At 47.3% G+C, this 22,401-nt stretch overlaps 1 protein-coding gene and 1 pseudogene across 4 annotated transcripts in view; one reads left to right on the forward strand and one right to left on the reverse strand.

The window, feature by feature from the left end:
* The first annotated feature begins 2,083 nt into the window (after nt 1-2,083).
* Pafah2 (platelet activating factor acetylhydrolase 2) overlaps nt 2,084-22,401 on the forward strand; it is a 34,242-nt gene continuing 13,924 nt past the window's right edge. The window contains exons 1-8 of one of the 4 annotated variants that reach the window (XM_048816057.1): nt 2,144-2,237; nt 8,497-8,531; nt 8,780-8,916; nt 11,107-11,260; nt 12,493-12,589; nt 18,754-18,822; nt 19,489-19,630; nt 20,698-20,811. In XM_048816057.1, coding sequence (XP_048672014.1) covers nt 8,827-8,916; nt 11,107-11,260; nt 12,493-12,589; nt 18,754-18,822; nt 19,489-19,630; nt 20,698-20,811 — 666 coding nt within the window. In that variant the 5' untranslated portion in view covers nt 2,144-2,237; nt 8,497-8,531; nt 8,780-8,826. Of the gene's footprint in view, nt 2,238-8,496; nt 8,532-8,779; nt 8,917-11,106; nt 11,261-12,492; nt 12,590-18,753; nt 18,823-19,488; nt 19,631-20,697; nt 20,812-22,401 lie in introns of all 4 variants that reach the window. The other 3 variants (XM_048816058.1, XM_015485477.2, XM_015485480.2) reach the window with 3 other exon arrangements.
* LOC107142101 lies at nt 9,220-9,818 on the reverse strand (annotated as a pseudogene).

Consider the following 22,401-nt stretch of genomic DNA (forward strand, 5'->3'; position numbering starts at 1 on the left):
GGTCTCCAAGGACACAGGACAAATCACTGATATACACCTGGCCACCAGCCCAGAGGAGGAGGCACCAACACAGGTTGACAGGTAAGAAAGAGAAAAGCAGCCTGTGATCCTGGCACCCAGCTGGCTTCAGTGTTCCCCTGTTGAACCCAAATTTCACAGAGAATCAGTGGCAGATAAAGCCACTCAGCGACTGTGATGGGTCATGACACAAACAGGACACTCTCTTATGATGTCTAGCATGGACAAAACATGAACATTGTTTAAACCAGAAAAAAAAAAAAAAAAGGATCAGCCATCCCTTTTCATTTTTTATTTTGAGACAAAATCTCACTACATTGCTAAGGAGATTGCTAAATTGCTGAGCCTGGCTTGGAATTTGTGATCCTCCTGCCCCAGCCTCCAGGAATAGAAGATCGAAAGAAATGACCTCCAGCTGTCCAGCTCATGACAAGGGACTCTGATTTGTCATGAGTGTTCTAGGCCAGCTACACAGCCCCTATCAGTTAGCCAAAGGCTAACTGTTCTGATTCACACTAAGCTTTTTATGTATTGTGGCCTGTGCCACCAACTACAGCTTTAATCAAATCCGGGCTTAGTCACCATAGTGCAGTATGTCATCGCCCTCCTGATGACTTTATCTTGACTCCCAGAAAGATGGTGGTGGTGAGAGTGTTCCAGGAGAGAGAAGCCTAAAGAAACCTAGAGCGGAAACTAGACACTGGTGAATTTTGTGGGGACGTGGATAGAGCATATAGAGGACTCCTGATCTCAAGGAGCTCACAATCCATTGGAGAGTTAAGACCTCCAACCTGATAGATGTCGCAGGTAGTGAGGATAAAGCCTCCAAACAAAAGGTGCATGCAAATGTTCCAGCAGAGATACTCTGGGACAGGGAAGCTTCATGGAGAGGGGGAACTTGGAGGAACTTCAAAGGCAGAACAGGATTAGAGGGTCCACCAGGCAGGGCAGAGTACTTGGTGGTACCAGGGTACCTGATGGAGGGGGACAGCCTGTGCATCCCGAGAATTTGGAGGGGAGACAGTAGTCGCGGACAGGGCAGTTGAAGCTGGGAGAGGCTTCTGTCTGGGAGTAGCAAAGAGCAATGCCAACAGGGTGCGGTGGAAGGACCTTGAAGGCCAAGCTAAGAAGTTGGGACCTCATTCATAGGTCGTGGAGAGCTGTTGAGTTTCTGAGCGGCACGAATGATCCGAGTTTCTAATGGAAGTTTGCCGGTGGGGCCCTGCCTACCTCTCCCATGCACCTCCCCCGTTTAGTCCCTCACACTCTGTGCTCTGGCCAGCAATGAACTTTCCACGCAAACTGTCCTAGGCACTCTTCGCGCTCCTGGTACTCCCAGCTAAGTTCTTGGCATTAGGTCTCAATTTTCCCATCCCTTCCTCTAGGGAGCCTTGGGGACACAGCTTTCCTCCAAGCCTGGGCAGGTGCCCCACATCAGTCCCCCACACTCGCTGTTTCTCCCATTATTAGAGTGCGTGTCGCTGTGTTGTCATTATTCCTTTGTCCGAATCCTCTGCTAGATGGGTTCGGTTGAGGCTAGAGACCGCATCTCATTCGCCAGCGTGTCCCTAGGAATCAGCATAGGGCAGTAAAACGGGGATGCACTGAGGGGTTGGACCCGCTGATCTCGCAGGTTCCTCCCTGGTCGGGTCTCTAGGGAGTCTCTTGCGAAGGACAATGGAAATTAAAGGTGTCAACAGGTGTAGGCTTGTAGGGAATGTGCCCTTAATTGGAATGATCAGTCTCATCTCCAGGAAGCAAAATTTATGGAAACAAAGAACCTCCTCCCCACCTCCCTGAGAGTAAAGCGAAGCCAGGGCTGTTTCCAGGCACGCCCGCGAACTATTTGCGAGACCTTCAGGCGGAGGGTTACTCACTGGGACTATAAACTGTAACCCTCCGCTCGAGACCACCTCGCCGCGGTTTCTGCTCAGACCGCCAGAGGGAGGAATCGCACCGCACCCTGGCCTTGGGCGGTTTCACCCATCCGCGGGCCCGTAGGGCTCTGGGAATTGTAGTCTTAACGGTTGCGATGCTCGAGACGGCGCGGTGCCCACCGGGAATTGTAGTTCAGTACAGAGAGGCGGGAAACGCTCTTAAAAGCGTCCACGTCGACTCCTGGAAACTACAATTACCAAGGGGCCATAGGACCCTGGGCGGTTTCTCTTTTCCGTCGAGTGAAACGTCTGAAGTTGCTTCTGAAGGATCACCTTGACTGGGTAAGTTGGTTGGAGAAAGTTCTCGTGGTGAACTGAGCTGGCTGCAGACTTTTTCTTACGCCAGCCCGGTTTGGGGCTCCCTTGCCTCTCGATGCCGGGAACCGCACCTTGACCTTTAGTCTTCGTGCCCTCCCCCCCCCGTTCCCTATTCAGACACCTCTGGTTTCCCACCCACACGCTAAATCCTCGCACTGTCAAACTCGCGCGCCCCGAAATTGTTTCTCTCAGCGCAGCCTCGCGCTCTGTGCGCTTGGCCCCGTGGTTTTCAGGCAGGTGGGTGGGTCCCTATTTCTTTTTCGCTTTGCCGTGAGCTTTAAGTCAGCCAGTGTGGTTCTCATCCAGCCCAGCCTCTCCCTCTGTGACCTCCCTGGGACCCGCTTTCTTCCTCTCTAAACTGGAGGTGGCCGTCAGCCTTCGGGCGAGGTTGGGTTGTAGAGCTGGCCGGGGTGTAAGTGGATCTGTAAACCGTCAGGTCTCCACAAACGACATTTATCGCGACCTCATCGAGGCTGCTTTTCTAGACCCAGCAAGCTTGTTGCTCAAGCGCGTCCTTTTGAACCCGATGTCTCCATTTAAAAGCAGGGTGAGATTTCCTCACTTCCTCCAGAGACCGAAGGTCACACAGTGAACTTTTAGTATCCCAGGGGCCCTTGTCTGAAAGGAAGGCTGCTAGAGAGGCGCTTATCTTGGATTCTGTCCTGAAATAGCCAGTGATGAAAGGTTCACCCAGCTAGCAGAGAGGCCGTCCCTACTCCCTAGAAGCAGGGCCCCAGCAGGAGGACAGCTGCAGCGTAAGCCCTTGTCGATGCCCTTTGAGCTCTCTGGGGCCTGAGTAGTAACTCTGGCTTTGGCAGGGTGACTGAGACCTGAGAAATCCACTTTACTGAAGGGTATAATCCAGGAAAAATGAAAGAGACCTTGGCTGGGTATGTTGAAAGAGAGACTTACCGTTGTTAACGAGTTAGTTCCTGACATTTTGTGAGTACTTAAAATATACCAGGCCCTAGGCAATATCAGTTTACTCATTTAAATTTCACTTATGAAATGTCCCCATTTTACATATAAAACAACTTAGGCTCAGAGAGGCCATGTAGTTAGTTAAAATAACTGTAGGTATAGCTACCTTCCGTGGCTCTACTGCTGTCTGAATGTCAGGGGCTTCACATATATTACTTAATCCTCTTCAACAGCCTCATGAGTAGTGTTATTTCTATCATGTGGTTAATTCTTAGAGGTTTAGAGTTTAAGGAACTTGCTCAAGATCTCACAGCTGCCAGGCATGGTGGCGCACGCTTGTAATCTCAAGGGCTCAGGAGGCTGGGGCAGGAGGATCACGAGTTCAAAGCCATTCTCAGCAATTTAGTAGGCCCTGTCTCTAAATAAAATATAAAAAAGAGCTGGAGATGTGTCTCAGTAGTTAAGCACCGCTGAGTTAATCCCTGGTACCAAAAAAAAAAAAAAAAAAACCCTCATAGATAAGAACCAGAGGAATTCAGTTACCAGAGCCTTTCTTTTCCTACTATGCCATATAGTTTTATTTTTAGATAAAAAAATTTAAAAAGAATTGAGGGGTCTGGGGTTGTGGCTCAGCGACAGGGCACTTACCTAGCATATTTGAGGTGCTGGGTTCAACCTCAGCACCACAGAAAAATAAAAATAAATAAAGGGATTTAAAAAAAAAACATGGATAAATGGTTTGGCCTACAAAGAAGTACAAAACAGTCTTTTTAAATTTTCTTTTAATTTTTTAGTTATAGTTGGACACGATACCTTTATTTTATTTATTTATTTTTATGTGGTGCTGAGGACCGAACTCAGGGCGTCGCCTGTGCTAGGTGAGTGCTATACCACTGAGCTACAACCCTAGTCCAAAACACAGTCTTTATCCCTGGAATATATCTAAAAGTTTTAACTGTGGGAAAATTTAAAGAACATTCATTGAATAAATTAATTATTGAGACCAACTGTGAAAAGGGCACTACATTAAGCCTAGTGACTGGTAGGAACTTACTTTTGGGGTGGCCATTGGCGATTATACCCGGTAAAAACTTAGTCATAAAAATCAGGGGACAAGAATACAGGGTACTGTCAGTGTTCATTGCATGCACACAGGTCTGAACAGAAGAAAGACCTCTCACTATCTAGACCAGGTGATTAGAAATACCAGGAAGCTTTTAAAAACTAATTGGGGGCCAGGCATGGTAATGAATGTCTGTAATCCCAGTGACTCAAGAGGCTGAGACAGGAGGATCATAAGGTCAAGGCCCTAAGCAACTCAATGAGACCCTTCTCCCTCCCCCACCCCACACAAAAAAACCCAAACTAATTGGGGGCTAGGGTATAGCTTAGTGGCAGAGTGCATGCCAAGCATGGGGGCTGTGGTTTTATTCCTAGCACCTCAAAAAAAACCATATTGACCTCTGAGAATGGAGGCCCTAGAATATACTTTTTTTGCCCAGGGTTTGGGGAGGGACCCAGGGATTGAATCCAGGGGCATTTAACCAGTGAACCATATCCTGAGCCCTTTTTATTTATTTATTTTTATTTTGAGACAGTCACTAAATTCCTGAGCCTAGCCTTAAACTTGCAGTCCTCCTGCCTCAGCCTCCCAAATCGCTGGGATTACAGGTGTAGCATGCCTGGCTAGAATATACATTTTTGAAGTTGCCTGTGTGAATGGGATCTAGGCCAAGGAATACCTGAGCTACATTCCACATGGACCACTGTTGGAGGCAGGTCACTGTTGAAAGCTGCTAGAAGAGCTGCCTAAAGCAGCCCTGTGATTGGATTCTAGATAAGAGATGGGGACTGTGCTCAGAAATTGAGAGGAGGAAACATTGGAAAGACTTGGGAAATATCCCCAGAGGACATGGTGACCTCACTGGGCCTGGATGGATGGAGAGGCTCCTGGACAGGAAAAAGCCTACCATGAACTGTTCAGGCAAGAGGAGCAAAAGAAGCAGAGACACCTGCACCGATTTCCTTGGAAAATTCCACAGTGTTTTTAGAAAGGACTCTGGATGCTCTGGGTGGATTGTCTTCAGTAAAATTGGTCAGGTTGGGGTTTTCCATCTCATTCTATCTGAGCACCAGTCAGTGTGAGCGTAGGGAATACAGATTCATCTCTTCATGAAAGCCTCACTTCTGGCCAATGATCTTTTTTTCTTTTTTCTTTATTTCCAATCAGAATTTAATTGATGACCTTCTCAGAAGTTTGCCAGGGATATCAGAAACACCTTCTCCCCTCTGGGCCGCTGTTTCCAAATCCACTTATCTTGCCGCCTGTCCCACACGCTGCTCCCTGTGTAGGATGAGACGAAAAATCTCTTCCCATAAGAAGTTACTGTCAATGAACCCTGAAATCTGACTGTCTTTGGCTCTCCCTTCTCCCTTGATTCTCCAAACCTATACAGTTGCCAAGTCCATTTGGGGAGGAGGGTGGTACTGGGCATTGAATCTAGGGGACTCTACGACAGAGCTACATCCCCAGCACTTTTTATTTTTTTACTTTGACACACTGTCTTGCTATGTTGCTGAATCTGGCCTGGAATTTGCGATCCTCCTGCCTTAGCCTCCCTGCAATAAAGAATTTTTTCTTGGGCAGTGCTGGGGATGAACCAGGGCCCCACAAGTGCTAGCCAAGGGCTCTACCGCTGAGTTAGCCTCCCAGCCTTTTCCAAAACCTGTTGTTTTTTCAATCAACAGATATTTTCTGGAATCTTGCTAAGAACCAGGAGTATGCCAGGTGTTTTCAGTGCATTATTTCACTTTATCTCCTAGTGTCCCTATGAGGATGAGAAATGAGGCTTATGAGAGGTCAGATGACTTGTCCAGGGGAAGCAAGCTAGGCCGCAATGGAGCTGCACCCCAAGAGCAGGTCTTTCAGATGTGGTTTCTTGCGCAGCAGCCCTTGGACATCTGCCACCTCATTTCAGAGCAGAGTGGCACTCCTTAGTTTAGCTGCCCTTCAGCTTTCTCCTCTCCCCTTCTGTCCATCATTAGCCGCTCCCCGTTTCTCATTCTTAGCACACTGCCTTTGCCCACTGTTTTCCTACTTGAATATCAGCCTTTCCCGTTTCCCCCTGCTCCCAAGCTCAGGAAGCACTCTGTCCCCTCAGAACCCCTGTTATCTGTCTCTTATGACAGAACTTGGCAGTTGCTTCACTGTCATGTGGATGGCATGCTTCTCGTGACCCAATCGTGCTGTGTGTCCATCAGCAACAAAGGCAAAAGTCAGGGCCTGAGGCTAAGAAGCTCTGGTCAACCACTGATTACATCAGGAGCTTAGCATCCTTTTAAAGAGAATTGGGTTGATTTTCAATATTTTTTAAGATGGTGTCTTCCAGTGTTGCCCAGGCTCACCTTGAACTTGTGGAATCAAGTGGTCCTCCCATCTCAGCCTGCCAGAGTGGGATTCTTTTAAGATTTGCTTCATGGGGCTGGGGATGTGGCTCAAGCGGTGGCGCGCTCGCCTGGCATGCGTGCGGCCCGGGTTCGATCCTCAGCACCACATACAAAGATGTTGTGTCCGCCGAGAACTAGAAAATAGATGTTAAAAATTCTCTCTCTCTCTCTCTCTCTCTCTCTCTCCCTCCCTCTCTCACTCTATCTTTAAAAAAAAAAAAAAAAAGATTTGCTTCAGAGAAGCAAAATGGAGTTAAGTCTATGGTACAAATAAATGAGACTGAGAGCATAGCTATCTTAGTGATAGAGTGCTTGCTTAGCCTGTGTAAGGCCCCAAGTTCCAACTCTAGCTCTGTAAAAAAAGAAAAGAAAATTGTTTCTTACCTACTAACGTTAAATAGAATGATATTAGGATTATTTGGGGGTGTCCATTGGACCAGGCAGTTGGAAGTTGGAGAGCAGGAGATGTGTGTTTAATAATAATTCTGGTTGTGACATGAGCAGCTCACTTAATCTCTTAGGATCTTGGCTTCTTCAGTAAAGTGCATGTATGTACCAGGCCAGGGATGGAGAGATGATCAGGGGAGGATTGGCAGGAGCAATTTCTGGAGGACTTTTCTTGCCCAGGCGTGCTTGGACTTGAACTCTCTGAACCCTCTGAGAGCATCTTGCAGGAAGCAGAGTAATACAGTAATTAATAACGGGGAATTCTTTTAGCTGCTCTTGATTGCAAGCAATAGGAATCTAAATTCTGTTGGTTTATTAGTTGTTGTTGTTTATTTTGCAGTGGTGGGGACCAAACTCAAGGCCTGGTGTGCGCTGTTGGGAATGTATTGACCCGGGTGATCAGAAAGTCCAGGAATGGGTCAGGTTTCAGTTATAGTCTAATCTGGGGACTCATTTCCCTGTGGTTTTCTCAGCTCTGCCATCTGTGAATGGAGGACATAGAGGGGCGAGGTGGCGCAACAGTGACGCAGGTTTATTCATGACAAACCTGCGGAAGGGGCCCGGTGGAGACTGACACCTGTCTTCTACTCAGCCTGGGCCAGACACAGGGGCATGAGGGAGTGGGAGAATTTTTGCAGTTGCGCCATTGCTAGGAGATTGACCCAAAGGACGTCACCTCTATTCTGTGAGGTGCTCACCGTTCCATGTCGAAGCAGGTGTTTTCAGGGTTCCCGTCCCAGATAACCATGTCCTTAATTTGTACGACAATGAAGCCTTGTCTGGGGCTTAAGGTCAGGCTGAGTCAGAGTGACCACAAGGTGACTCTTCTAAGATATATTTCAAAATGGCGTTGCTGTGTCAGGTTCTGCCTAATGCTATCCACCATGATAGCTTCATTGGCAAAGTACCTACAGCAGTTCAAGGCCAGGTGACCTGTGACATCTACATTTCACACTAGTGCAAAACAACAAAGAACTTTACTCCCCTCAACCATCAAACCAAACTAGCATTAATATTTTAGGTCAGCGGTGTTGTGTGTGTCTGAGTGTCCCCCATGAGCAGGGTCAGTCGTGGCTAAGAGCTCCGTGCCTGGCCCCGGCAGACCTGTGTGTGCTCCTGAGCGAGGTAACTTGGGAAAGTTATTCAACCTCTCAAGCCTCAGTTTTCTCATCCATAAAGTGGATCTCAATACTGCCCACCTCCAAGAGTTGTTGAGAGAATTAAAGGAGCTCATGGATGTGAGGAGCTTAGCTCAGTGCCCATAGGGAACTGCTACACCGGTAGCCTGTGGAGGGCAGGTCTGTGTCTCGGTCTCTGCCACAGTTACCCCTGCACTTGCATACAGTAGGTGCTGCATAAACACTTACTGGAAGTCTTCAGTTCCCACTTTATTTCTTTCTTTTCGCAGTGCTGGGGTTGGAACCCAGGGCCTGTGCACGCCAGGCAAGTGCTGCATCCCCAGCTCTTGGCAGGTTTGAAGATGGAAGTTCTTTCTCCTCTTCACCACCATCTCCTCACCTCCCCAGAAAGAAATGCAGCCCCTCTACCTTAGCAAATGATTTAATGAGTGACTGGCAGGGAGGATGGGGAGGTGAGGGGTGAGGGGACGGAGCGGCAGTGGCACATGACTCATGAGTAGCAAAAAGCCAAGAGGAAACCAGCAAGAGGCTGTTCTGTGTTCCACCCTCCAGCCGTCAAGTTCAGCACCGCCCCAGTCACAGGATCAGTTGCCGTTGAGATGGGGACCAGCCAGTCGGTGTGCTTCCCAGCTGTCTCAGGACCCCACCTTGTAGGCTGTGGGGATGTGATGGAGGGTCAGAGTCTCCAGGTAGGTGTCTGCAGCTCCTCCCCTACACGTCTCCCCGCTTCGATCTGTGCTGGGTCTTTTTTTTTTTTTTTAATATTTATTTTTTAGTTTTAGGTGGACACATATCTTTATTTTACATTTAAGTGGTGCTGAGGATCGAACCCAGTGCCTTGCGCATGCTAGGTGAGCGCTCTACCACTGAGCCACAACCCCAGCCCCGTTTTTTTTAAAAATTTTTATTTATTTATTTAATAATCTTTGTTTGTATGTGGTGCTGAGGATCGAACCCGGGCCGCACGCATGCCAGGCGAGCGCGCTACTGCTTGAGCCACATCCCCAGCCCCCCAGCCCCTTTTTTTATCTTTTATTTGCATTTATTTTATCTGAGTTTATTCCTGTGCCATAGTTTTTGCTTCTTCATTTTTTTCTGGGATGCCTTTACTTTCTGTGCAACCTTCTCTTCTGGTTTAGAAACAGTTTGTTCCTTTTCAGTGAGGATCCTCTAGATGGGGCAGGGAGCTCAGGAGTGGGTTAATCCAGACGTCTGTAAGGACAGCGGTGCACCTTAGGTGCACTGTTCCATGGATATGTTCAAACACCTGAGAATCTACATCTAAACCCTTGAGTTCAGTGTCACTCTCTGCATTTTTTAGCAGGTGCAACAAAAATTCAGCATTCTTTTTGGGCCACCGACCCTGTGTCCAGCCCTGTTTGGCCTGGACACACCTCCCAATTCCACCATTGTAACTCCGGAATGGTGCACATCGCTTCTTTAAAGTGACGCCTTGCACGGGCTTGGTGGCTTTTCGGATATGCATACCCTTGATGGCCTATGTGGTTTCATGAATCTTCTTAAAGTGAACATGAAGATCTGAACCTCTTGATTTTGTGGGGTTTTCAGGGTCAAGAGAGTAGGGAACCATTTTCACAGATCATCTCAGGCCACTGAGAGGAGGAGCTGTGCTTGGTCTTCATGGTCACGGGTGAGAGTGCACAGTTCCAGGTGGGGAAGCTGAGCTAGCGCTGGTCTGGATTTGGTTATCAGCCCTCAGGGCTGTCTTCCTCTTATCAAGTACCAGACACTTCCCATTTGACCTAGATGAAGTGTTCTTTCCTCAGCCAGGAGGAAAGGGGGGCGGGGCTCTAGCTCAGGGGGCAGCTCCCAGCTCCTCCCACCTGTCTTGAGGGCAGATGCCTGACCCACCCCAAAAGGTTTTCCATTTCATCCTTATGGGAGTTGGTGAGAGGAAGAAGAGTGAGCACATGCCATTGCCCTTGACTCCCCAACCTGGGTGCGAACTTGGTGGCCCTATCTCTCCTGCCTCCATCTGCTCCTTCTGGACTTTCCTTCTACCAGTTTCTAGATTTGTTGGTTTGTTTTTTGGCATCAGGGATTGAGCCCAGGGGTGATTTACCCCTGAGACACATCACCAGCCCTTTTTACTTTTTATTTTGAGGCAGAGTCTCAGTGAGTTGCTTAGGACTTCACTGAGTTACTGAGGGCCTCATTGAGTTGGTTTGAACTCGAGATCCTCCTGCCTCAGCCTCTCAAGTCGCTGGGATTATAGGCAGGTATCACCAAACGTGGCCAGTTTCTAGGTTTTTCTCTGCTGGCTCCTGGTTTCCTCGTGAGAGGCACCCACTTTTAGTAATCCCTCACCTTCTCCTGTGTAAGATGAGTTCGTCCTGAGAGTTAGCCTAGAGGACTAACTAATCATGGGTCTGTGTGACCCATGATTAGTGCCTCATTCAGCACAAGGGCAAATCTCCACTCCCATGGCTCCTCCAGGCCTGGGCTCAGGACCAAATTTAAATCTTTTTAAAATTTTATTTAATTATTTTTTAGGTGTAGATGGACACAACACAATGCCTTTATTTTTATGTGGTGCTGAGGATTGAACTGGGTCCCGCCCGTGCTAGGCGAGCACTCTACCGCTGAGCCACAATCCCAGCCCCAGATTTAAATCTTTTGATGTCCTAAGCACTAAGTATTTTGGCACCCCCCCCAATGTCATTCAAAAATACCATGAGCTATTTGAAATAACATTTTTCATGTATGCTAAATTCCTTTTTTTCTAAATGTAAAATTCGGGTGTGTCATTGAAGCTTAAGGTTCCCTGTGTCGATGCCCTGCCTGCCTGGTGCCCTAACGGGAGATCCAGAGGTGCCTGGGCTTCTTGCTCTGGGCAGCTGCTCTCTTCTTTCCTGCAGGGGAGCTTCTTTCGACTCTTCTACCCCTGCCAGGAGTCGGAGGAAACTGTGGAGCAGCCCCTGTGGATCCCCCGCCCTGAGTACTGCGCTGGCCTGGCCGATTACCTGCGGTTGAATAAGCGCTGGGTGGGGTTGCTGTTCAGCCTGGCTATGGGTAAGGCTGGCCCCATGCTTTCCCAGCTGCTTGGTTATGTCCCTAGGCTGTCCCCAGGTAGACAAAATACCTTTAAGCTTGCAGAGTCCAGCCCTTTTGCAGTGGGTGGGTGTGCAGAGCTTGGCCATTGAGTAGCGCTCTCCTGGGCTTTGAATCCAGGCTCTCTGATTTACTAGTCGTGGGGCTTGGGCATGTTCCCTGATCTGTCTGAATACCTGCCTTTGTGGGGTCACAGTGTGGGAGGTGTGGGGTCAGGTCAAAGCCTCTAGTGCAGTGCTTGGGATGCGGGATGCCTGCCTAGGTGGCGGGTCTGGCTGTTTGTCCAGCAGGTGCTCACTGCCAGCCATCCTGCAGGTTGGCCAAGCTTCGCTCTCGGGGAGCAGGGTCTCCTGCAGTTCTCCCTCCAGGCTCCCATCTTCTGGGCAGGGCCACACGAAATCATCCACTTCCCCCCAAGGATTGTCCCAGGTCCTCTGTCCACTCCTTGGCATCTCAAGGTTGCCAAGACTTGCTCAGCATTGTCCCCATGGATGATTTTTTTGTTTATTTTTTTTTTAAAGAGAGAGAGAGAGAGAGAATTTTGTTTTTTTTTAACGATAGAGAGAGAGAGAGAATTTTTTTAATATTTATTTTTTAGTTTTCGGCAGACACAACATCTTTGTATGTGGTGCTGAGGATCCAACCCGGGCCGCACGCATGCCAGGCGAGCGCGCTACCGCTTGAGCCACATTCCCAGCCCCGATTTTTTTGTTTTCTTGCCATCTCGGCAGTTGAGCCCAGGGTCTTTCTTGCTCAGGTGGGTGCTCCACCATCTAACTACACCCCCAACCCCAGGCCTTTGATATATCTCCCCATTTTGTGGGGTACAAGGGATTGAACTCAAGGGCACTTGTCCACTGAGCCACATCCTCAGCCCTATTTTTGTATTTTATTTAGAGTCAGGGTCTCACTGAGTTGCTTAGTGCCTCACTTTTGCTGAGGCTGGCTTTGAACTCAAAATCCTCCTGCCTCAGCCTCCTGAGCCACTGGGACTACAGGCCCACTCCCATTTTTTTGTATTCCCTCTCCCTGGGGAAGAAAAGTGGAAAGCATAGGCTAGGTGATGATTGTCCTGGGATGCTCAGGGGTGGTTGGCAGGTTCCTCAGAGGGAGAGAACCCCTGCCTCTGCTGAGCTGCCCTCCTGGTGACAGCTCTGGGCAGCCAGGGATTCTATAGCCTGTGTCTCTGCTAGGATCTTGCCGCCTGCCTGTTAGCTGGAACGGCCCCTTTAAGACGAAGGACTCTGGATACCCCTTGATCATATTTTCCCATGGCCTTGGAGCCTTCAGGTAAGAACTTATATCCCTGTCTGGGGAGACTTTGCCTAGTGACAGCGACAGCTGCTGAGTCTCAACTTATTCTCAAAGGGCAGAAAGACAGACATGTCCATCTGCTAGCCGTCTTAGCTCCGTCTGCTCCGTGCTGTAACTTTGGGTCCACCTCCTCTGGAGGACCCTTCCCAGGGCTGCTTTGTGCAGCCTCCACGTTCTTCAGGTCCGTGTTCCACATCTGCGTAAAGGTGTGTTTTCACCCTCTGTTCCCACCCAGAAGTGCTAGAACTTTATATTTGGACAGCCATTTACTCAACCTGTGTTGACTGCCTGCCCTGTGTGTGGCACTGGCATGTCAAGGAATGGGACAGGCTTGCTCCCTGTGCTCACAGCTAACAGCTTAGCTCAAACCCCCGCCGTGCCACTTGTGCCCCATGTGACCTTGGGAAAGTTGGGTAACTCTCTGAGCCTAGATTTCCACACCTACCAAACGGGGATGCCACTCCCAACAGGTGGCTCGTTGAGGCCTTAGTTGGACGGGTGCCTCCTGGGTACACACTGGTGCCACTTCTCCTTTTCTTTTCTCTCTGTGGAGGGACATGGGGTGGCAGACTCCAAGACCTCTTCCACCAGACTCTCAGACATGATACCCACTGAGCATCGTTCCTGCGGGTTCTGCTTCCGCCCCACGGTGGGACCAGCTGAGCCTGTGATGTTTTCTGTGCTCATCATCAACTGTCCCAGAGCCTCACGCATCTCGCAGGTTTCCTCATCGCCAGACCCTTGGCCGCGCTCTAGCTAAGGAGGTGTTTTTGTTTTTGTTTTGTTTTTTCAGTACTGGCGATGGAACCCAGGGTCTCTCTACCCTTGAACTACATTCACAGCCCTTTTTTTTTTTCCCTCAACCATCCCAGGTAACTTTATTTCTAATATTTTGCAGAGGCATGAGTTATTACAACAATATTAACTCTAATACTTTTTAAAAAATTTTTATTTTTATTTTATTTGTTTTTAGTCATACATGACAGCAGAATGTATTTTGACATATAATACATACATGGAATGTACATACATCAATCATGTAGTCTATTCTATTCTGCTGCTCTTCCTATCCCCCCTACTCCTCCTCTCCTCTCCCGTCCTTTCTCTCTATCCAATCTAATGTGACACACATTTTTTTTTCTTTTTCTCATTACAGCAACATATATGTATTCTGTATAACAATGAGGTTCTCCTTCCATCTTCCGTGCAACTCCCCTCTCCCTCTTTTTCCCTCCCACCTCTCTTCCCTATTTAGTGGTAGTCTTCTTATGCTCTTCCTCCCTATCCCATTTTGAGCCACCCCCCGTATATCAGAGAAGACATTCGGCATTTGTTTTTAGGTATTGGCTAACTTTACTTAGCATAATCTGCTCTAATGCCATCCATTTGCCTGCAAATGCCATGATTTTGTTATTTTTTAGTACTGAGTAATATTCTATTGTGTATAAATGCCACATTTTTTTAATCCATTCATCTATTGAAGGGCATCTAGGTTGGTTCCACATTCTAGCTATTGTGAATTGTGCTGCTATAAACATTGATGTGGCTGTGTCCCTGTAGTATGCTCTTCTTAGGTCTTTTGGGTATAGTCCGAGAAGGGGAATAGCTGGGTCAAATGGTGGTTCCATTCCCAGCTTTCCAAGGAATCTCCATACTCATACTGCTTTCCAAATTGGCTGCACCAATTTGCAGTCCCACCAGCAATGTATGAGTGTACCTTCCCCCCCCATCCTTGCCAGCACTTATTGTTGTTTGTCTTCATGATGGCTGCCATTCTTATTGGAGTGAGATGGTATCTTAGAGTAGTTTTAATTTGCATTTCTCTGATTGCTAGAGATGGTGAGCATTTTTTCATGTATTTGTTGATTGGTTATATATTCTCTTCTGAGAAGTTTCTGTTCAAGTCCTTGGCCCATTTGTTGATTGGGTTATTTGCTTTTTTGTTGTTTAACTTTTTGAGTTCTTTGTATACTCTAGAGATTAGAACTCTATCTGATGTTTGAGGGGTAAAAATTTGTTCCCAGGATGTAGGCTCCCTATTCACCTCGCATATTATTTCTCTTGCTGAGAAAAAACTTTTTAGTTTGAATTCGTCCCATTTGTTGATTCTTGGTTTTAACTCTTGTGCTATAGGGTCTTATTAAGAAATTTGGGGCCTGCCCCCATGTGATGAAGGTTAGGGCCAACTTTATCTTCTATTAGATGTAGAGTCTCTGGTCTGATTCCTAGCTCCTTGATCCATTTTGAGTTGACTTTTGTGCATGGTGAGAGAAAGGGATTCAATTTCATTTTGTTGCATACGGATTTCCAGTTCTCCCAGCACCATTTGTTGAAGATGCTATCCTTTCTCCATTGCATGGTTTTAGCACAGCCCTTTAATATTTTTTATTTCAAGACAGTGTCCTGCTCAGTTGCCCAGACTGATTTGAACTTGGGATCCTGCCTCAGCCTCTGGAATAACTGAGATATGGATTGCGGACGTGGCTCTCCTCATCCCGCTGGGGAGATCTCTTTTGAAACCAGAAATTATCTTGTTATTCAGCACCTTGAATGGTGCCTGGTATGTTGAAGATGCTCGATAAGTATTTGTTGAATGAGTAAATGAATGTCCCTCCCCTAATTAGAACAATTTTTTTTTTTTTTTTTTGTACTAGGGATCGAACCCAAGGCACTTAACCACTGAGCCACATCCCCAGCCCATTTTTATATTTCATTTAGAGACAGGGTCTCACTGAGTTGCTAAGTACCTTGCTAATCTGCTGAGACTGGCTTTGAACTCAGCCTCCCCAGTTGCTGGGATTACTGGCATGCGCCACCATGCCTGGCCCCTAATTAGAATTTTTTAAAAGCTCTTTGAACTTAATTCGGTTCTTTACATGGTCTTACCTGGATGCAGGTCCAAGACAGTTTCCAGCCTCATGTCTTGCTATTTACCCATTCCAGCTCTCCAAACAAATTGGCCTTTCACTTAGTTAAAAAACACTTACTTACTGCCTGGGGGCCCTCGTCTGGTGTATTTTGAGGCCTTTCCCTCTGCCTAGAATCTTCTGGCTGTTCTGTTCTTCGTTTCCTCTTTCCCTGCTCCTTCTTTTGCCTGGCTAATTCCCAGTTACCTTCAGGGTCCTCGTTTAGAGGTCAGCTCCATAGGACACCCCTCCTGACCTGCACATTATCTGTGTACTTCTCAGTACTTGTCATAATTATGATGAACTTACTTATGTTAATTATTCTTTTTCTTTAAATATTTATTTTTTAGTTGTAGTTGGACACAATATCTTTATTTTATTTATTTATTTATTTTTATGTGGTGCTGAGGATCGAACCCAGGGCCTCGCATGTGCTAAGCGAGCGCTCTACCGCTGAGCCCCAGCCTCAGGCCCTGAGTTAATTATTCTTTAATGGCCGTCTTCCCTATTTCTAGATTGCAGGCTCTTGAAGGCAGAGACCTTGTCTGTGTCATTCCCAGTGCCTAGAAAACGATAGTCTCTAAAGAAATACTCATCCCGTGACTGCAAGGGCTATTTTGCTGGGTTCTCATTCATTCAGCAGACACCTGTGGGGCACCTGCTCTGTGCCAACTCCGTGGCACGAGGGGAAGGTTATTCCTAAATCAGGGATTGAATCCCCAAGAAGAGCTGGTATAGAGACTTAGCCTGGGCAGAAGTGGAGCATAGATGCAGAGGTGAGGCTGGCAAGGCAAGCAGGTAAACTGAGAGCCTGCCTCATGCCAGAGCTTGTGCCAGGTTGGGCATTGAGTAGTGAGTGAGAGTCTCTGCCCTCAGGGAAGGGGTGGTCGGGCCAGGAAAAGAAACTAAGAAACATTCCCTTCTGAGCCTACTATCCTGCTCTGGGAGAGTAGTGAGGACCTGACTTGGAAGGTGGTCCTTGGGGTCTAAGAATCTGTATTCAGATTTCACATCTCAGGGACCAGGCGGAGCCAGTTGTAAACACTCTTCATTAACCAGAGTGAAATTCCAAGGCAGGGCAGGGAGGGCCAGGGACATTGTTTCCTCTCCATTGCTGGTTATTTCGCTCTGAGGTCCTTTCTGTGGGCCACAGACCTGTGGCTTCCCACTCAGGGAGGAGCATGTGCGCTGAGGTGTGGGACAGGCAGGCCACTGTCACCAGGCCCCACGCAGTCCTCTGAAGTGGGCAGGTGGGGACATGGGCAGGCAGGGACGCATGCTTGTTTTTTTTTTTTTTTAATATTTATCTATTTATTTTTTTAGTTATCGGTGGGCACAACATCTTTGTTTGTATGTGGTGCTGAGGATCGAACCCGGGCCGCACGCGTGCCAGGCGAGCGCGCTACCGCTTGAGCCACATCCCCAGCCCCTCATGCTTGTTTTTTTGTTTTGTTTTGTTTTGTTTTTGCAGTGCATGCATAGTAGGCAAGCACCGTACCACCCGGCTGCACCCCCAGCCCAGGGACACACACTCTGTACACTGAGCAGACGGGCTGTGAGTGGCAGGTTGGCCTAACGTTGCCGCCGCTACACAGTTCAAACTAGGAAGGCGCCAGAAACCTCTCTGCCTCTGAGGTGCAGTTCCCTGCCTCCCCTTGGAAGGGGGGAAGGTGAACAGAGATCCAGGAAACTGATCTTGCTGTGTCAGTGAGGATTTGGGCAAGTTGTGTGTAACAGAAAACCCCAAATAATAGAGACTAACACAAAATAAATTTTTTTTTTTTTTCTCTTCTGAGAGAGAAGAAAGCTAGCGGTAGACAGAGTGATATTGTAGTTCCTTGAAGTTATCGGAGAATCAGACTTATTTTATAATCTTGCTCTGCCCCTTGTGGCTTCCATTTCTAAAGTCCTCTCATGACCCAGGATGACTGCTTTAGTTCTAGCCATTAATCTGCATCCCAGGCAGGAGGAAGGAGCTTTATAAAGGAAATTTTATAGGAAGTTCTATGTAACACAACTTGTTTACATCTCATTGACTAGTCCTGCTCTGCCAATTATGGTAGCATCAAACTCTGTGTGCCTATTGAACTCTTGAAATGTGTCTGGGCCAATCAGGTAAGCTGCAAGTATGAAATGTATGCCCATTTCAAAGACTTAATATGAAAAAAAAAAGTAAGTTTCATTAACTTAAAAGATTTTTTATTATATATTATAATTATAATAGGTTAAATAGGTTATAATTCAATAAAACATAATAAAATGATTAAATATGATTAAACAATTAATATTTAATATAATTAAATAAGATATGATTAAAATATAATGGGTTATTATAGATTAAATAAAATGTGCAATTAAAGTTAGTATGTTTCTTTTTACTTCTGGAAATATGTCTATGAGAAAATTTTAAATTACTTATTGATTTAGCATTAAATTTCTGTTGCACTGTGCTGCATTAGAACTTTAACTACACAGACTAACAGCTATAAGGGAGGCTGGGAAATATAATACTTTGATGGCATAAAAGGGTTGTTGGCCAAAAATCATTCTGTTATTGAGGAGAAAGGGAAAATAGGTGTTTGGGGTAGGCAGTCGGCAGAATCTGCCGTATTCCTTTTTTTCCTTCTCCTGGGCAGGTGGAAGACAGAAAAATCTGCATCTTAAGTCGTATTTAAATTGCATATAAAAGAAATGTGCATGCCTATGATCCCAGCCACTCAGGAGACTGAGGCAAGAGGATTGTGAGTTAAAGCCAGCCTCAGCAATTTAGCAAGCCCCTAAGCAATTCAGTGAGACCCTGTCTCAAAATTCAGAAGGGCTGGGGATGTGCTTCAGTGGTTAGGCACCCCTGAGTTCAATCCCTGGTACCAAAAAAAGAGTTTCTGTCTTCCAGGAGCTTAACAGCTAATTTGGGGGACATACAGTGTATGACAATAAAAATGCTATTGAAGTAGTCAAAATGTATTTGGGACGTGGGGCTGGGCTCACGGAGGGTCCAAGGCCCTGTGGGTTGATTTGCAAACAGTGCCTGGAGGAGGAGGCAGAGCCTTGTGGGATGAGAACTGTGGGGCTTGGGAACAGTACCTGGAGGAGGGCTGCCCGCTGGGGCACTTGCTCTGCTTAATCCTTTGGGGTGGTCACTAGCAGAGCATGGCTGGAATGGGTGCAGTGGAGTGGGGTGAGCCCTGGGCCGTTCTTTTGATCCCTTCTCCTTATTCCTTTCTTTATCTCTAGGACGTTGTATTCAGCCTTCTGTATGGAGCTGGCCTCCCGTGGCTTTGTGGTTGCTGTGCCAGAGCACAGGTGAGGGATGACAGTCACCGTGAACTTTCCTGGAATGGGTGCCTGCAGTGAGCGAGGTATAGGCTAGTCCCCTATCAGTGTTTTCTTTTTTAGCCAGATGTGATAGCATACACCTAATCCCAGTGACTCAGGAGGCTGAGGCAGGAGGTTTGCAAGTTCAAGGCTAGCCTCAGCAACTTAGTGTGATTCTGTCTCAAAAAAATAAAAAGGGTTGGGGTGGTTAAGTGCCCTTGGGTTCAACCTCCAATACAAAAAAAAAAAAGTTTTTAGATTTTTGTTTTGATCTTTGCAGTGCTGGGGACCAAACCCAGGGTCTGCACATGCTAGGCAAGTGTTTTATCACTGAGCTAATGTAGCATTATCCCCTGTGTATTATTTCTAATCCTCCCAACAATCATATAAGGCAGGCGTTATGCCCATTTTAAAGAGCAGAAAACCAAAGTTCTAAAATGTTAAATAACTTGCCAAAAGTGACACAGCTGAGCTGGTGTTCAAATCCTGGTCTGTCCAAAAATATGTCTTTTTCCTACTCTTCCTTGCATGCCTCAGACCCCTTCCCTACTAGCAAAAGGGGAGCCCATGTGACTTGGCTGAGAGGAGCTGGTCAAAGGGAGAAGTGAGTTCATGGTGTCTTCTGCCCTCTCCTCTACGGCGGGTGTATTTCAGAGACCAGTCAGCTTCGGCTACCTATTTCTGCAAGCAGGTCCCAGAGGAGAATCAGCCCACCAATGAGTCACTAGAGGAGGAATGGATCCCCTACCTTCAAATTGAGGAAGGGGAGAAGGAATTCCATGTTCGGAATCCCCAGGTAGGCGTGTGCGACCAGGGAAGGAGGGTTACTGAGCCTGCTTTCACTGTGTTGGTCAGCTCTCCGTCACTACAGTGAAATACCTGGGAAAATTAACTTGTAAGAGAAAAGGATTATTTAGCTCATGGTTCTGAAGGTTCCAGTCAAAGATCAGGTGGACCCACTGCTTTGGGCCTTTAGTGGTGCTAGATGGCAATGCGGGGGGAGAGCAGACCCACCCACCTCGTGAGCCAGGAAGCAAAAGTGAGGAAGAGACTGGGGTCCTGCAAGTCCTCACCTCCTAAAGATTTCACCCCCTCCCAAAGTGCTCCTCTGGAGACCATCTTGAATACATAGACCTTTGGGGGATACTCACCCAGACTGTTGCTCTCAATAAACAATTCTTTTACTTTCTAAATCTTTACTCCCATCTTAGTGGGAATAAATGGGGTATTAATCAGGACTCTTAAAATTGCCAGTATCAGAAACCCAGCTTAAGTTTGCTTAAGCAAAAAAGGGAACTGATTGGCTCATATAAGCAGACTGTAGGAAGAGTGAGACCACTGGAACCAGCTTCAGGCGCCATCAGTTCTTGCTCTCGGAGGAATTCACTGTCTCTGGCTCTCTGCCGTCGGGCTCATCTGCACACTGGCTTACTTCCTGAGGTTTGAACCACAGCCCTCTGCAGCTCTGAGCTTGCATATGTTCAGCTGTTTGGGGGCTGTTCCCTAGTCCCCTACACCTTGCCATGCTGGAGTTTGAAAAATCCTGGGAGAGGGAGTCCTAGCCTGCGGAGAAGTGCCAAAATGAAAGTTCCTACCAGAAATGCCTAGTTAGATTTGGGGTGGGACGGTCCTCGTCATCTCATCGGATCCTCCTGACAACCCTGTGGGCAGGCAGAATCAGAACGACAGGACTGATTGCCTTGTGCTGATGGGCGGTGCTCATGTGAGCTGCAAGGGCCCCATGCTTGCTGAGTGTAGGGGGCAAACAAACCTTCCTTACATTCTTCCTTGGTTGGCTCTGTAGATGAGATTCTTGCTGGATGGTTGTGGAATTTCCAGTGCCCACTAGTCTCTCTGTTGCAGGTGCATCAGCGCGTAGGAGAATGTGTGCGGGTATTGAGGATCATGCAGGAAGTCACTGCTGGGAGGACTGTCCTCAACATCTTGCCTGGAGGGTTGGATCTGATAACCTTGAAGGTATGGCAGCAGCTGGTGTGACCCAGAACTTCCTTGGTTACATGGAGCAAACCAAACTCACTATCTTAAACCAAAGAGAACTTACTGGCTCACATATCTAGCCAACTTTAGGCCAGTCCAGGGTCACACTGTCCTCAAAGCTCTTCTCTCCCTTCTGGTTGAACTTCTGTCTGTATGTGGGTGTCTTTCTTACCATAGTCCCTGCTTTTGCCAAGAAAGATGGTTGCTGGCAGTCCAGTCCTGTATCTCAACTCACTGCACCAGAATTGAAAAGAAAGGAGACTGAGTTTCCTGGCTGTGGCCCTTTGTGGGTCACATGCCCCTTCTGGACCAATCACTGAGTGTTCTGTCTGCCTGCTTCTGGGTGGGGACTTGAGCAGCAGGATGCAGGTTCCCACCCAGGGCTGTGTGGACAGAGGAGGCGTGTTCATTCCCTCAGGGAGGATCTACTTCAGGCTGGCTCCTTCCTGTGAGGGACTCCCGGGAACCTCCAGGAGGTTACGCAACCATCCCTGCCATAGCCTGGAGTGCCTAGGAAGGCACCTTCAGACCCCGCCATTCACCGCCCCCACCTGATTTCCTCAATAGCTCAGGCTTTATTCATGGAACCAAGAAATCACATAAAAGCATGAAGAAAAAAGAACAGTTCTTTTGGACATTTTGACATTGGTCCTTCCAGTTATTTTTAAAATGCATTAATACATACATGCGTATTTTTGTTTACTTATTTTTGATATAGGGAATTGAACCAGGGACACTTAACCACTGAGCTACATCCCCAGCCCTTTTTTGTTTTGAGACAGGTCTCGCTAAGTTGCTTAGGACCTCGCTAAGTTGCTTTGGGCCTTGCTAAGTTGTTGAGGCTGGCTTCAATCTTGTCATCCTCCTGCCTCAGCCTCCCAAGTCTCTGGGATTACAGGCATGTGTCACCACACCCAGCTCATACATCATTTTTAAAACAATAATGTTATCATTTAAAACAAGTAGTTCTGTGGGCTTCCCCCGCCCCCACACACACTTAGCAAAACAATCTATCTTTTTGCGATAGTCAGTGGTTTGGGGTGGCATGATTTTTAGTGGCCATGCAATATTCCGTTGTAGGAGTAAGCACACCCCTACATTATTTCCTAGGTGAGCTCCTTACACCAACTTAGGAAGTCAGCATTGTTAACCTCTCCATATCAAAAGAAAACAGATTAGACAGGCTAAGTGTCTACCCAAGAGTACTCAGCTCAGTTGTAGAGTCAAACTTTAAACTGGAATTTTTTGACCCATCAACTATGCTGTGTGGCTCAAAACCTCTTTAAAAAAAAATCTCTCGTAAGCCTCTGGTAGTGTCCTCTGAGGAGAATCATCTTCCTGGATGGCCAGCAGTGAGGCAGGACCTAGAATCTAGAGGGTTTTACCAGTGCCTTGCTGTATGTGGTCCCCCCCTCTAGAGAAGCAGCCTCTGAGCGCAGAGGTGCAGGTCTACCTGCCTGGGAACCTGAGGAAGGGCAGCCACGGCCCAGTTCAGTTATTTAAGAAGCAGCCTTTGGAAACACAGAATTAAAAAACATAAGTAATTTTCAACCATCAGACCAAGTAAAA

This window comes from Marmota marmota, unplaced genomic scaffold (genome assembly GCF_001458135.2).
Source record: "Marmota marmota marmota unplaced genomic scaffold, marMar, whole genome shotgun sequence".
NCBI lineage: Eukaryota > Metazoa > Chordata > Mammalia > Rodentia > Sciuridae > Marmota > Marmota marmota.